The 14,136-nt window shown below is 28.7% G+C and overlaps 1 protein-coding gene across 1 annotated transcript; it reads right to left on the minus strand.

Annotated features, from left to right (window-relative positions):
* Positions 1–781: 781 nt before the first annotated feature.
* Positions 782–13,658, minus strand: LOC143223245 (progestin and adipoQ receptor family member 4). Its single transcript, XM_076450941.1, has 4 exons — positions 13,088–13,658; positions 10,058–10,276; positions 8,997–9,214; positions 782–7,099 (listed from the first exon to the last, which is right to left on the minus strand). The coding sequence occupies exons 1-4, from the start codon at positions 13,461–13,463 to the stop codon at positions 6,884–6,886; spliced, it is 1,029 nt and encodes a 342-aa protein (XP_076307056.1). The 5' UTR covers positions 13,464–13,658; the 3' UTR covers positions 782–6,883.
* Between the last annotated feature and the right edge of the window lie 478 nt (positions 13,659–14,136).

Raw genomic sequence — 14,136 nt, forward strand, 5'->3', positions numbered from 1 at the left:
AATATTAGCTAAGATTTTATGCTATTTTGATTGGTATGACATATAGTTTAAATAAAATTCTGATTGCAAGACACTAAAGCTGTCATGTGGAATAAAAAATACCCAAGTGAATAGGCACCCTGCTAGTACAGCAGTAAGTTTATTCATTTACAATGCTGAAATCAGGGGGTTGATTCCCCCTCATTGGGCTCAGCAGATACCTTGATGTGGCTTTGCTATAAGAAAAACACCCAAGTGAATAGGATTGTTCTGTACTTTATTTTAAACTGTCACGTGGAGTAAAAAATACCTTAATGGGTAAGGTTGTTCTGTACTTGATTTTAATTAGTTTCAAAACCTTTACCAGCCATCTTAAACATTTTTACTTCATAAAGCACAGGATTAAACCCTTAATATGTGGGTCGTTTTATGAATGACTGCAGGACTTCATTGTATTCGTTTAGTAGATTTAATGCCCTTTATTTTCAATGTAGTTTGTATATCTTCAAATAATTTGGCAGTATCAGTTAATATTAATAAGTGAATTAATATTCAATATGTAATGACAATACAAAAATCATTTTACTTGTGTATTTTGCACATAATAATTTGTCTGAATATTTGTTTAGAATAGTCTGTGTGAAGTTATTTTCATGTTGAAAGTAAAAATACTTAAATCTCGGACTTCCTTCATGCAATTCCTATGATTTAAATACATTACAATCATTTATTTTAAGGATAAAATTGATAGCATATTTTCTCTAATCTAAGTCTAACCTTGTAACCACCAAAAATCGAAATAAAGCTAAAATAATGCTCCAAACAGTATAGATTAATAACATGCAAAAAGTAGACAAATTACCACATCTTAAGTTTGTCTTTCTGACATTGTTCTGTATTGTTAGCCAGGCATAGCTGAAAGGGCAGTATAATAAATGTTATGAGACTTAAGCTATTTAGACTAAACTTTTGTATTTTAGTTACAATTTAGTCATTCTAAAATGGAAAAAAAAGCATTTTATATTTCCTAATGCTTTTTATGGTGGTTTTAAGGTATGTCAAATTGACAGACCCCACAGTCAGGGTAGAGAAAAATAACACAAGTCTTACTGAAAACAAACATTTTAACTGTATTTAGGTTTTGGAGATTCCAAATAATGAATAGATTTTTTTAATCGTGATTTGAAAATCACTTCACACTCTGACTAGTAGCAAAACACTATTTTCACAAACCCCTATTAAATATACATAATCAAAACTTGACGATATATCAAGGAAAATTAGTTGGTTAGGGTAGCTATTGTTTTACTGAACAAGTAGTTTAGTGTATTATTGGGTCTTGACTGGAACCACTGATTTTTGTTTTATACTATACATCTTTTGATTCAAATAAAGAAACTTCAGTATAAGTTTGTATTGTAAATTGTGTTGATTGGATAAGTTTATCATGCTGGGAAGAATGCCACTTTGGAAAAACCTACATATTAATGCTTTAGTGAAAGATTTTTGATACACAGAAATGCTTATGCCATTGTTATAATGACAAGTAACAAAATTATCAGAAGTATATTTTAATATTTGATAGATGATTACTTCATTAGAATAAGTTTCAATAAGGATGAGAATTCATTCAGTTCCAAAATTTGTTATTTAATACATCAAGCTTCACATATAACCAGAGTAAAAGACTAATAATCACTTATAGGAATAAAAGGTTAAAAGTTCATAATCATGCATGCTTTATTAGACTAGGGTTCCATTTTCTCAATACCAAAAGTTAAGAGAAACTAGTAGATAAAACCAAAATTAGTTATAAAATTGTACAGCTACCTATATGATATAACAAATAATTTGAATTCCCAATACTTGGGTAACAAATAGCAACTTGTTGATTTTCAGTGTTATACATTACAGGCATTGCTAACAACTACATTCAAGTATTTTTCGAGTACTTCAGTTCTTTTCAGATGTTTCTGATATTTATTCTTTTTGAAAAGTTTAGTTTTCAAAGTCTTTGTTCTTACAAGAATGTTTTATATTCTCAGCTTGTTTGGCAAGTTCATCTGCCTCACTTAGCAGTACTTCTATTCTTTGGCTTCTGCTTTTGTTTGCTTGTCTTCAAGCCAGTCAACTCCCAATTTACAAGTGCTGTATAGATCTTTAGTAACAATATTAACACTGCAGAAAATGAAGGTTAAGTTAAACCCTACTGGGTTACATAACTAATATCTGATTACATTTAAAAACTTCCAATGGTTCCAGTAATTACTAATTATGGTTCTATGCCGAGCATTTTGAAATTTATCAAACTTAAAGAAAATGAACACTTGATCCTTTATTATTTTGCTATTAAAAACTATTCTTTACACTGTAATGTTACTTTCATTCACTATGGTTTCTTTTTACCCAACTATTGCATATTCATTACCATTCTAAAATAAAACAAATGTGGGCTAGATTTATAAAAGTGGAACTTTAGTTAAGACAGCCAGCTATGAAAAATTCAAGTTTTAAGCAAACATTAATTTTAGAAAACCAGTGTACAGTTTCAGGAAATGTTAAATTGTACACTGATGTAAATTGTTATTGATTAGTCCAAGTCTTATATAAATGGGCTTTCTGTCCATGTAATTTGGATTTTAACATTAATTTTATAAAGACTTGATCTACTAGTGAAAAACCATTCTTGAAAGAACTTAAAATCATATATAATGAATTATGTGACAGGAAATGTATATTTAATCTTTTAAAAATGTAACAGAAGTCGAGACTTACCTAAAAATACGTGTTTATGACTACATAAAATCAAAAGTGCAAATGTGTTTGACTTGATTTATTTGACAATAATAAAAAAGAAAAGACGTGTTACATTTATAACCAATAAAAGGAGATTACAAAAAGAATATAACATGTTAGAATGAATCCAAACAATCATTTTCTTGTGTTAACATGTGTATAGTACGTGAAAAAACAAGTGCTAAAATAAGTAAAACAAATTGGGTACTTTATATCATGATTTAATGTTTTTTAAGTCTTAATATTTAAAGATGAGTGGCTTAGAGTGCATTGAGGATGCCTGATCCACTAAACTAAAATATTAGAAGCAAACACCAAGCCAGCCTTTATCATTATTAAACCTTTCTTTAAATGCTTGAATTTAGAGTATCCACCACATCTGAATACATTTTAAAAAGTCAACCTGGATGAGTGAGTCATAGATATTTTAGTAGAAAGAAAAATTGTGTAGACTACCAAACAATAGATGACCACATAATAAAGAATATAAAATCTTAAAACACAATTTTTTTTTTTTTTTTTATCTTTTTCACCCTAAGATGTACTAAAATGGCTTAATGAGTGAAATTTACTACATTAGTAAAGTTAAGGTATGTCAAGATTCTTGGAGGAATATTTCCACCATAACCTTTTGAGTATGCTACCTGAGGAACTTGGGCAGTTGAAATGGACAGATAATGATAGTTATCAAATAAGTACTAATGAACACGTGGGATAAACGTTATTTCTACTATAATCTTTTTGACTTAGTTATCCACTGAATGTAGGTAGTTGAGCTGAGGAGGTTACTTGTATTGATTTAGTAAATTGTGATGAATATCTGTGGAAGTATTTGAAATGTAACCTCCTACCTTAGACACTACTAAACTTGAGTATAGTTTAACTGTAGAATCATTTTCATGATCTAATAAGTAGTGCTGAGCATCAGAAGAAACCATTTGTATCTTAATTTTCTGATTTAGTCAGTTAATGGACATGACTAATTGAAATGTATATACAGAAGAGATTGCACGTACCATATTTTTCTATTTTAATCACCTGAAAAAAATTAAATGAACTGGACAGATATTTTGATGATCAGTAAAGTATTAACAAGAAATACGAAGGGATCATATCTGCAAAAGTCACCTATTTTACTGAAATTATCAATGACCATATAATTAATGTAAAAAGCTGTGAAAATACATTAAGAAGAAACATACAATAACATCTTTGGTCTGTCATAGTGGCCATCAATGAAAGTTTCTTGGATTAATGGCTTAAGGAAATCAGTAAAATAACATATTTTGAATCAGATGTACAATGTAATTGACTTAGAATTTGTACAAACTGCAAGTAAATAAATGTTAGTAAGGTCATACTGGAATTGTAAACTATTTATAATACAAAATAATAACCAAATAGAAAATATCACAAAATGTGGGAAGCAGGCTTTTCATAATTGTACATACAAGGATTTACAGAGAGTTAATCACTCTTTATTTGAATGATTTATGTATGTTATTACAGTTACATGTTATCACAGATGTGAGCCAAAGGGCCACAAGTGACATATTTCATGCCTATATGTTAGGTTCCTGGGAAAATCCTTAATTTCAATAGGGAAATACTGTCATGGATGAATTTATGACTTCAGGGGTATTATATAGAAAGGTTTTCCCAAAGACAAATATAAAAACAGTGATACTGTTAAAGGATATGAGAGAAAAAAACATATTCCCAAGAAGAAAGTTTTGAAATTCTCCGTTAAAGCAAGCAAACTCACACAAGAGTGTTAGAATAGAAATAAGCTAACAAATCACATTCCAATTCAATCACGTATAATTCAAATGCAAAGTGGAAGCCAGGGTAATGAAAGAAAATTTTTCAATTTAAAAAGCTATTTCAGTAAGCCTGAACATTTCTTCTGGTATCAAGGTGATAAACAAGGATTTGAAGTTGGTGCAAACTTAAAAACCAAACATTCAAAAGTTTGGTTTGCTGCTCTTGAGCTCAATGTATTTTTAAGTGAAAGATCAACAAAGAAACTAAAATTACAGTAATTCCATTTGATTGCATACCTGACATGCCTTCCCAATGCATATAAAAAGTCAATGCCCATATACAATGGATGATGTGTAAAAAATTGTTAAGATGTGTGGTTTCAGATTGATTCTACTATCTCTTTTGAAGACTTTAATAATAGTAACTGCAGTGCTGTAAAATGCTTAATCATGATCAAGAAAAGTTATTTTTACTTATATTTAAAAACATCTTGAAAATATCACGTTGATTTAAGGAAATTCTGTTATGCAAAGTGTAATAAGATTGAAGTGAAGGAATAGTTAAACTGAAAATAAATATTCTGAAAAAATTACAATCACAAGTCAGTGTGGAAATATTCCAGAATTTTAGATGTATATTCTTGAGAGTAATCTAATACTGATTGATCAGGGTGTAATGAACAAATATTTGTAGACACATCAACAACTAAAACTTATCACAGATAACAGACTAGAATTCTAATGGTAAGATATTCTTTATGATAGTGCAAGTCTTCTAAAAACTAAAAACCAGTTCAGTTTGCTTATTTACATATGTATACATTATTCATTTACATGTATACACCAAATGTTAGTTGTTTTTTTCATTTTTTTTGTTCCTTAAAAAGAGTAGTAATACATGGTTAATATTAAAAGCAATATAAACAACACAGATAAAGTTTCACTACTGCTAGCTATCTATTCAACTTCTTTTCAAATTAGTAAACTAACTGTTTTGTTCATGACTAGTAAGATCTTAGTTTGATCTGTGTGAGTTGATGTATTTCAATAAATTTAGAAATATTACCAAATTCTTACAAAGGTAAGGAATGATGCCTGCATGCTTGAAACTCCCTGTACATACACAATACACACACACACACACGTATCAATTAGATATTAAATAAACATCGAAAATGCCATGGAAATTCTTGTACATCATTTGTATATGTGTGAGGTTAGTAACAATATATATTCTTCAGCACAAGAATAAATCAAATAATGTAAATAAATAGAAACTCTGAAAAATGGTATAGTTACACAGTGAAAATGTTACACACATGCATCATTATGAAATATTTATGTAACTGAAAAAATGTAGAATAACAACATGAAAATAAATTATTAAATCTTGCACAGGTACATATCTAGCTGTTTGGAATCAACCAATTCATTGTTGAAACATTTCATTTAATTAAGCATATTTCCATAGCTTTTAACTATTGAAATAATTGTTAGGTATTACTGAACGTATCAAATCAGTGAGGAAGCAGTTCTTAAAAACAGATAATAACATATGCTCATTTGTTAAGTCTGGTAGCTGAACAATCCTTTACATAACAATAAATTACATGTTTTTTGTATTATGTTAATAAAGGTTGTTAGATATTCTTCTTCTTCCAAATTTTGCTTTCAAACAAAAGCATCTTTCGCTTTACTAAACTTGTTCACATTTTAAATGTTTTGTAAAACAACATCTTAATGTTTTCTAGAGAACTGTACTTCAAACTTTAGACATTTTGAATGAATAATGTAGTATCAAAATCTCTTTTGTCAATGTAAGATTAACCAATCAATAATTCATCCCTAGAAATACCAGTGATTGAGGTCCATATAGTAGCATTTTAAATAAATTTTTCTAAACTATTTATGCACCAATTTGCTTATAGGGTTTCTAGTAACATACAAATAATACATTAAAATGTAAATAAAAGGTATCACCACTATTGCATTTAATTCTGTTTATTATGCTGGGGTGTCCTATATATTCTCAATAGAAAATGAGTTCTTTCACCCAATGTTTTTGTTTGTTTCTGAGAGTTTTTCACAACAAGTGCTGTAACAAGAAAATGCATAAAGTTACCCATTAAGATACAATATGTGGAGCCCACTAAATGTAGGTTAATATAATTCTTGAATATTCCTAAGAATAAATAATATACTAGTTACCTTGTAATGTAAAAACCGTAAAGATTTCAAATGTTATTCTATGAAAAAGACAGTATTGTACTTTACATTGATTGGTCAATGACTACTTCAAGTGAGCTTAATTTAGGTACAAAGCTTAACACCTAAATTAAACTACATCAAGGATTACATTTTTCTTCTGAGAGCCAGATAAAATCCTTTTCAGCAGCCCAGTGCATATGCATGCTACCAAGCACCACTAGAGCATGCATAATGTTATGACTGTTAAATGCCATATCAAATTTTCCAGGTAACCATCGTTCAGGTATTTGTGTGGCACTTATAACTGCTCCTATTACTGACCACAAATCCTGCAATGTCACATGCACCAGAGCCTGTAAAAAAGGAACAAAACAAAGTACTTTAATAAGATTGTAAGGTGTAAAATATAAATCAAATCAAAATATTTATTTCACAGAATTTCATAAATAGAAGCCAGTGGAACATTACTAAATTTATAAAACAACTAACTGAAATATTTAAATAATACAAAATATAGATAGTTAACTAGGAGCAAAAAAACTCACCTGAATTAAAATAATATATCAGATAAATACAGTACTTATTAGGTTTAAAAAGACATTCTCAAACTTTTAAAAGCAAGATGTACTAAATTATAGTTAATTTACATCAAGTAAATAGTGCTACCACAATATTCATCAGTGTTTCATATAAAGTGAATCTTCTTATCTGTGCCTTTAAATAAATTAAAAAAATTGAATAAACTACTAGAAAGCTTATAGTTTTTATGATAAATCTAAAAAATTCCATAACCTTAACTTTTCAGTTTGATTTGGTAGTCAAAACTAAAAAAAAAGATTTAATTTAACAAAGATTAAAAAGCTTTTTTAACAAGTACTGATACACACAGAATACCAACAAACATAATATACTGAAGATGAAAAGCTCTTATAATTAAACCAGTTAAATTAATATAGGATTTTGCTCTTTAATTTAGCACAAATGTTTTGAACCAGTGGACAAAATACTTATACTTTGCCATAGATTTTCAAGTGCACAAAGTAAGTCTCTAATAATATTTTGTTTTCAGTGAACAACTGTTATTTAATTTTAACAATAAACTGAATGAAAAATTTATTATTTAACAGTAACAAATTTTATGTTAATTAATTCACGTAGCACAGTATGTGTAATCTCATAACCTGAAAATTTCATGTTGTTATTATGTGTTTAAAACTGCATACCATATTTTTTTTCAGCTAGTGTTATTACTGACAACATCACACTATTCAAATATGAAGCAAGACAAAACTTAACTTCAAATAATATATATCTGTATTATATGTTTTATTAATCACATTGTAAGAGCACACAGATAGAGATATGACTCAGAAAACACACCATTACCATGTCATTCTCAAATGTAAAAGTAGCACAGACTACCTTAAGATTCTTAAGTCTCTCTCAGTGGATCAGCTGTAACTATCTGCTGATATCAATATCGTTTTTAATTTAATTTCTCACCATTAGATATTCTGCTAAACAGTAGAAGTTCAATATTTATAATCAGGGCCTCTCAGAGGTTCAGAGAGGCCTAGGCCTTTTCTGTCTTTTAAAGCCCATGGCTGTAACAGAAACAAAATCATGATACATGAAAATAAAATAAGACAATCATTAGCCTAAAAGAAAAGTGAAATATAATTTGAATTATCTAATATGGATATATAAGTTGCAGCTCCAAGTTGAGAGTGTGTGACAAATTGTGGTGTAACTGGTATGGACATTAGAAAAAGTCAAGAAACTTAAAAAAATGCAAACAAATAACAATTGTCTAAATCTGAGGCTCCCTTTGAGCCCTCCTGCCCTCCAATCACATCTAACTGGTACTATTTATTTTAATTGATTAGTCAGTACTAATTTATTTAAGAGTGACAAGGTATGTTTGTGTCATGTATTCCTACAACTTAATGCATTAGGACATTTGAAGACCTTGTAAATTTGAATATTTTAAAGGCAGTAATCTCTTCTAAGTAATTTGTTACTATTTTTATAGAACATAAGAAACATGCATAAACAGATTTTGTGTGCTACCTTAAACAACCTTATAAGAGTCTTATACTGATGAAATGAAACTATTAACTCAAGCTTACAAGGCTGTTATAAAAATCTATTAAGTTAACCAGACACAGAACTGATAATAGTTTTGGATATCAAAGTATATCATTGATAAAAATCAATACTGATAACTAGTTTCATCATGCTAATTTTTACCTGTGGGTGTCCTCCACCAAATCTGGTCAGCCGAACACACAGAACAGCCAACCGCATCAACAGCAGGTAAAGGAAACTAGTTCGTCGTTGCCAAGCACTTGAAGCAAAAGTAGCTGCATAGAGAGCTTTAACTGAGAACAAGAGATACACAAACATCACACCACAGTGTATAAGCAAAGGTAAGCAAGCCATCCCAGCATAGAGTGTAGTAAAAGCTCCTGTGTTGAGAGTAATATTGTTTCAATTAATCTATTTGGTATGAGGCAAAGACCTGATGAAATTAATTGTTATTCATCACAACAACTTTTCTTACACTGAATATCAACAAGTTTATAGCTTCATATGTGAAATATCAGCTATCAATTGTACTGTTGAATATTTTTATTATAAAACAGCAAATATGAAAAGTGGTATTTCAACAGAAAATAAAACACATCAGAATTACTAATTGGTCTATTTATGGTAGTATAAGTGTTTCAGGTGATAAATATATTAATATTATTAAGTTTTTTAGGTACATTCAATAAAGTAGTTTACTCATTGAAAGACCCAATATATACAATTATGTTTCTTTCTTAAGTATATTATTTTAACCATTTTAAAGCCGAAATAAATAAGATATGTACAAAAATTAATGTTGACTATATATAAGTGTATATATACACCCATTCATTTTAGTAAAGTTAAACCATATTAAGAAAACATAATGGAATTACCTTACTTAATTAAAAATATTCATTTTTAATTTATTATTACTGAGCTACACAATTAAATACAAGTTTGTAAGCTTAAATGGCTTCATATAATCCCTGAAACTTCTTACTAATACACATTTCATTTAAAACTGGATCTAACAATAACCAAGTCAATAATTTTTAATACCTTAAAAAGTATTTGTACATTACCTATTTTTGTATAAATAATATTTTACAGAGTTCATTGTTACATTAAAAGACATGCATATTATGTCTTTTAAAACACATATTTATGTATAGATTACATGGATTCATGAAACTAAAATTTTGTACTCTTATTCAAAGCTATCCTACAAAAGCAGTTACCACAAGTCTGAGTGACCCATATTCCAATCATGTCCCATTGCAAAAGCTTCACATAAGTCTTAGGCCCTCCTTCATGATTCATGAACAGATGGTAAGCAGAGCTTCCTAGCCATGGAGCAAATGTGGCAACTGCATGGCAATAAGGCAGGATAGGTATCTGTATTTGGTCCCATGGCAACAGGTTTGGCAGCCAGATGAGTGCATAGACTAGGGCCAAGGCTTGCAGAAGAGAATGTAATAAGTACCATAAGACAAAATATTTTAAATAACAGAGCTTATACATATTATATGTGCACACAATTTATTATAAGAAGTTTATTGATAAAAATATAATTTTAAATATGAAATAAAAAAACCTATAACCTGAGCACTTTCAAAAGGTGGACCTTTCAAAAGCACATGGGTTATTATAGGATTTTTTATTTCATCTCTATCATTTTTGAACCTACGTGTTTTTCCAACATCATGAACATAATTTTCAAAAAAAATTATTAATATTGAAACAATTTTCACTTGTTCTGGAGACTTTCTCAGTTGTTAAAAAAATGCAGTATTACAACAGATATACAAAGGAGTACTACACTCAACTTAGCAGAATGAAAATTACTTCTATTTAAGAATATACTAACAAATTATTAACCAAAACAGTTGTGACCATAAAATTTGACTAACTTGGTCTACAAATATCTTATTGTTCCTAAATAAAATAAATTTTACATTATACAAATGTCTAGAATGATATAATATTTAACATTCTTTCAATATAAAGACTTGGTATAACATTTCCCTTCAGTTTCCATACATTGAAAGTGGACTCTCAAACATTCATTAATTCTTAGGCTATAAAGAAAATTCTCTGTCATTAAAATTACAAATAATCTTTTATGAGTCTTTGCCAGTTATTAAATTTAGTTTTAAATAAAATACAAGGTGTTTGGAAAGTCACTGTGCACTTATATATTTATTAACAGACAAAACTGCGCAGTGACTTTCTGAACACCCTGTACTATGTCTGTGATAAAAAGAATTAATTACTCAACTCAAAAACTTCAAAGTAAATGCTGTTTCATTGAAATTATGAAGGAAGTCAGCTTATTATTATTAGCTATTTATCCAAGTTCACAGCATGATACTCTCTGTTTTTAATACACAGAACTTATACAATGAGTTTAGAAAAGTGGCACTAAAATGGTAAAAACAAAATCCCCTGTTGCACATATATGCTTTAAGCAGAAATATGCAAGAATGAAATACTTAGTTTTTATATTCATGATACTGAGAATACTCATGCATTGTCTGGCATTTATGATGTTAGAGTTGCCATCACTGCTTGTAGTGCATGTGTTCAATGCAGTGAAGCCAATTGTGATAATTTTGTGCAGTTGTGAACATATCAGAAAATAAAATAATAATTTTAAATATTTTAGCAAGGAAAAGTATTCTTATACTTTCAAAGTTCATACTGTTTAAAATATGTCCACAACTCCTGATAAATATTCTTTTTCAAGCTAGTTATTTTACCTGATTTGTTACTGAAAATTAGAAATTGATAATAGATGCAGATTTTTAGGAAAATATTAAGAATAAAATGAAACTTAAATGTTTTATTTTAAAATTCAAAATAAACAGTTATTTTCACGTTGTTGTTACTGACTGTTGTAAAAACCTATTATAAAATACATATAAACAAATAGTAGTTTATTTTATAAAACAATGTCTCTAAATGGCTCAGTAGTAGGTTTGATATTTATACTGCTAAAGTTCAGGGTTTGAACCTCTTGGTGGATACATTGTGCAGTTGTATTCTAAGATCAATAAAAAATTAAAGTAAATGTGAAATAATTATTTTGATAAAAATTCATAAACTGTGTAATTTTATAAAAATATCAGTCATGTCATTACATATGCATAGAACATTTTATTGCCATTACACTTAAACCTTGAATGAGTCTTTCTAAGTTACTTGATAAAATATTTTTCACTGTACAAAAGTAAGTTTTTATAATATAAGTACTGAATAGAAATAATTAACACAAGTTCCTTGAGTTTCTTCCATATATGCTTCAGATCTGTGCTGTGATAATTAAGTTATTGTATGCATATACTAGAAAGACAGTAGAGGATTAAATATAGACAAACTGCAAAAGCTTGTTTGTATTTTTAATCTAATAGGGTTGTTAGTGAAGTCTTTCAATAGCAAAAGGCATTATTACTCAAATTTTGAAAATACAGATTTATTAGTAAGATCTCTTATGACAGATTTTCACTGAAGATAAATGTGAACACTTTTGATCGAAAATTAAATATCTGTTTTGTAAACTGCAGAAAAAATTTAAAATGGCATGTTAGGATGATATGTCATGTTAGAACTATCATCACTGCTTGCAATGCAAGTATTCAATGCAGTGAAGCCTAATTTGATAATTTTGTGCATCTGTCACCATATTAGAAAACAAGAGACGATTTTAAATAATTTAGCAAGAAAACCTATTTTTGTAATTTGAAGTTCATACTGTTTAAATTATGCCAAAGGTTCCTATACTATTAATACACATTGAAGTACATTAAAAATACAATAAAATTGAGTCCTTATAAATAACTATTAAACAGTTAAGATTTATAGAAATGACTTAAACGATATACACTTTAACCTGAAAATGTTTACTTCGCCAGATTATATGTTTCGTTTAAATTCACAGTATTTCTTTCCTGTTATATTAAGCAACCAAATAAATAACGTATCAGATAACTGACAGATATTTCTAAGCTATAGTTATTACACTTGTTTTAAACACTGATATGTAATTACAATTTATCACCGCTTTAAAAATTTACATTAGTACTTTAGTCATCCACAAAACGTAATTAAAAAATATAGGACCTATATACATTTACTGGAAAGTAATACTACATTGAAAATTATTAAATATTACAATCATTTTTATCAATCAGTATGCAGAAATATAATTACAGATTATTTATTACTGCAAGCGTCCTATACTATTAATTATATTTGTAAATTTTAATTACCGTGGGTAAATATATTTATTGTTTCATTATGAAGATAAAAGAGACTTTGCAAACAGCCCCAAGTTGTCAAAATGGGTCGGTAACCTTGAAAAACGTATGGATTAAACTGCAAATGGATGGGAACCTGGTCTCGTCGAAGCAAGAGTCGATGATTATTTGGAATTTCTTTACCTTTAAAATTAACGTTTTTACTCATTTTCTTGCATTTTGAATCTCCGTCCAAAGCCTGTGAATTAATATTTGTAGATAACTGGTCAGTAGAAGGAATATCAGCGAAACCATTCCGCAAAACATCGCTATATTCAAACCCATTATCTATGGGCGTTTCATTTTTATTTTCAAATCCGAAGTTCAAGTTCTCAGTCGGTGTATACATCGTGCTTGAAGTCCAAATATATTAGAACACCATTAGTTAACTTTGTTAAGGCAGCAAGTATGAAATACCATTCTTAATGCTTTTGAAATGCTTCACGAAATTGCTGGTTAAATAACTTTATTATAACAAAATTAAAATCGAAAGGAAAAACAGCTACATTTTTTTATTATATCACATACACGTCATAAATTTCTTCACATATAATTACGGAGTGATCAATATTGGAGTGATAACCACGGCAACTCTTTAGCGCCATCTATAATTGAATATTCTAGTGTTAGGTGTAATTAAATGCAGAGTTATTTCATACATCTTTATCCTTTTGAACTTAATAGAAACCAACAGCAACGAAAAGAAGATGGAAAAGGTAGTTTTAACCAATTAAAATAACGCAAACAACAACAACAAACAAACAAGTTTCATTTTTGATTGCATAGTATTTTATATTGAAACAGTGATTCAGCTTGTTCAAATAATTATTTTCATAGATAATACATACAAAACTCACATTGTAGAGTATGGAAGCATCATCAAACTTTGTACCTGATTCACTAATGTTAGCTGCACGTTTTGTTTTATAATAATCTGGTGCTACTATTGCAATCAGTGTGAAAACAAAACAAGTTAGCTTACTATTAATCTTATGATTTCAGAGCAGCGTGAAATTAATAAT

This window comes from Tachypleus tridentatus, chromosome 8 (genome assembly GCF_004210375.1).
Source record: "Tachypleus tridentatus isolate NWPU-2018 chromosome 8, ASM421037v1, whole genome shotgun sequence".
In the NCBI taxonomy this organism is placed as follows: Eukaryota; Metazoa; Arthropoda; class Merostomata; order Xiphosura; family Limulidae; genus Tachypleus; species Tachypleus tridentatus.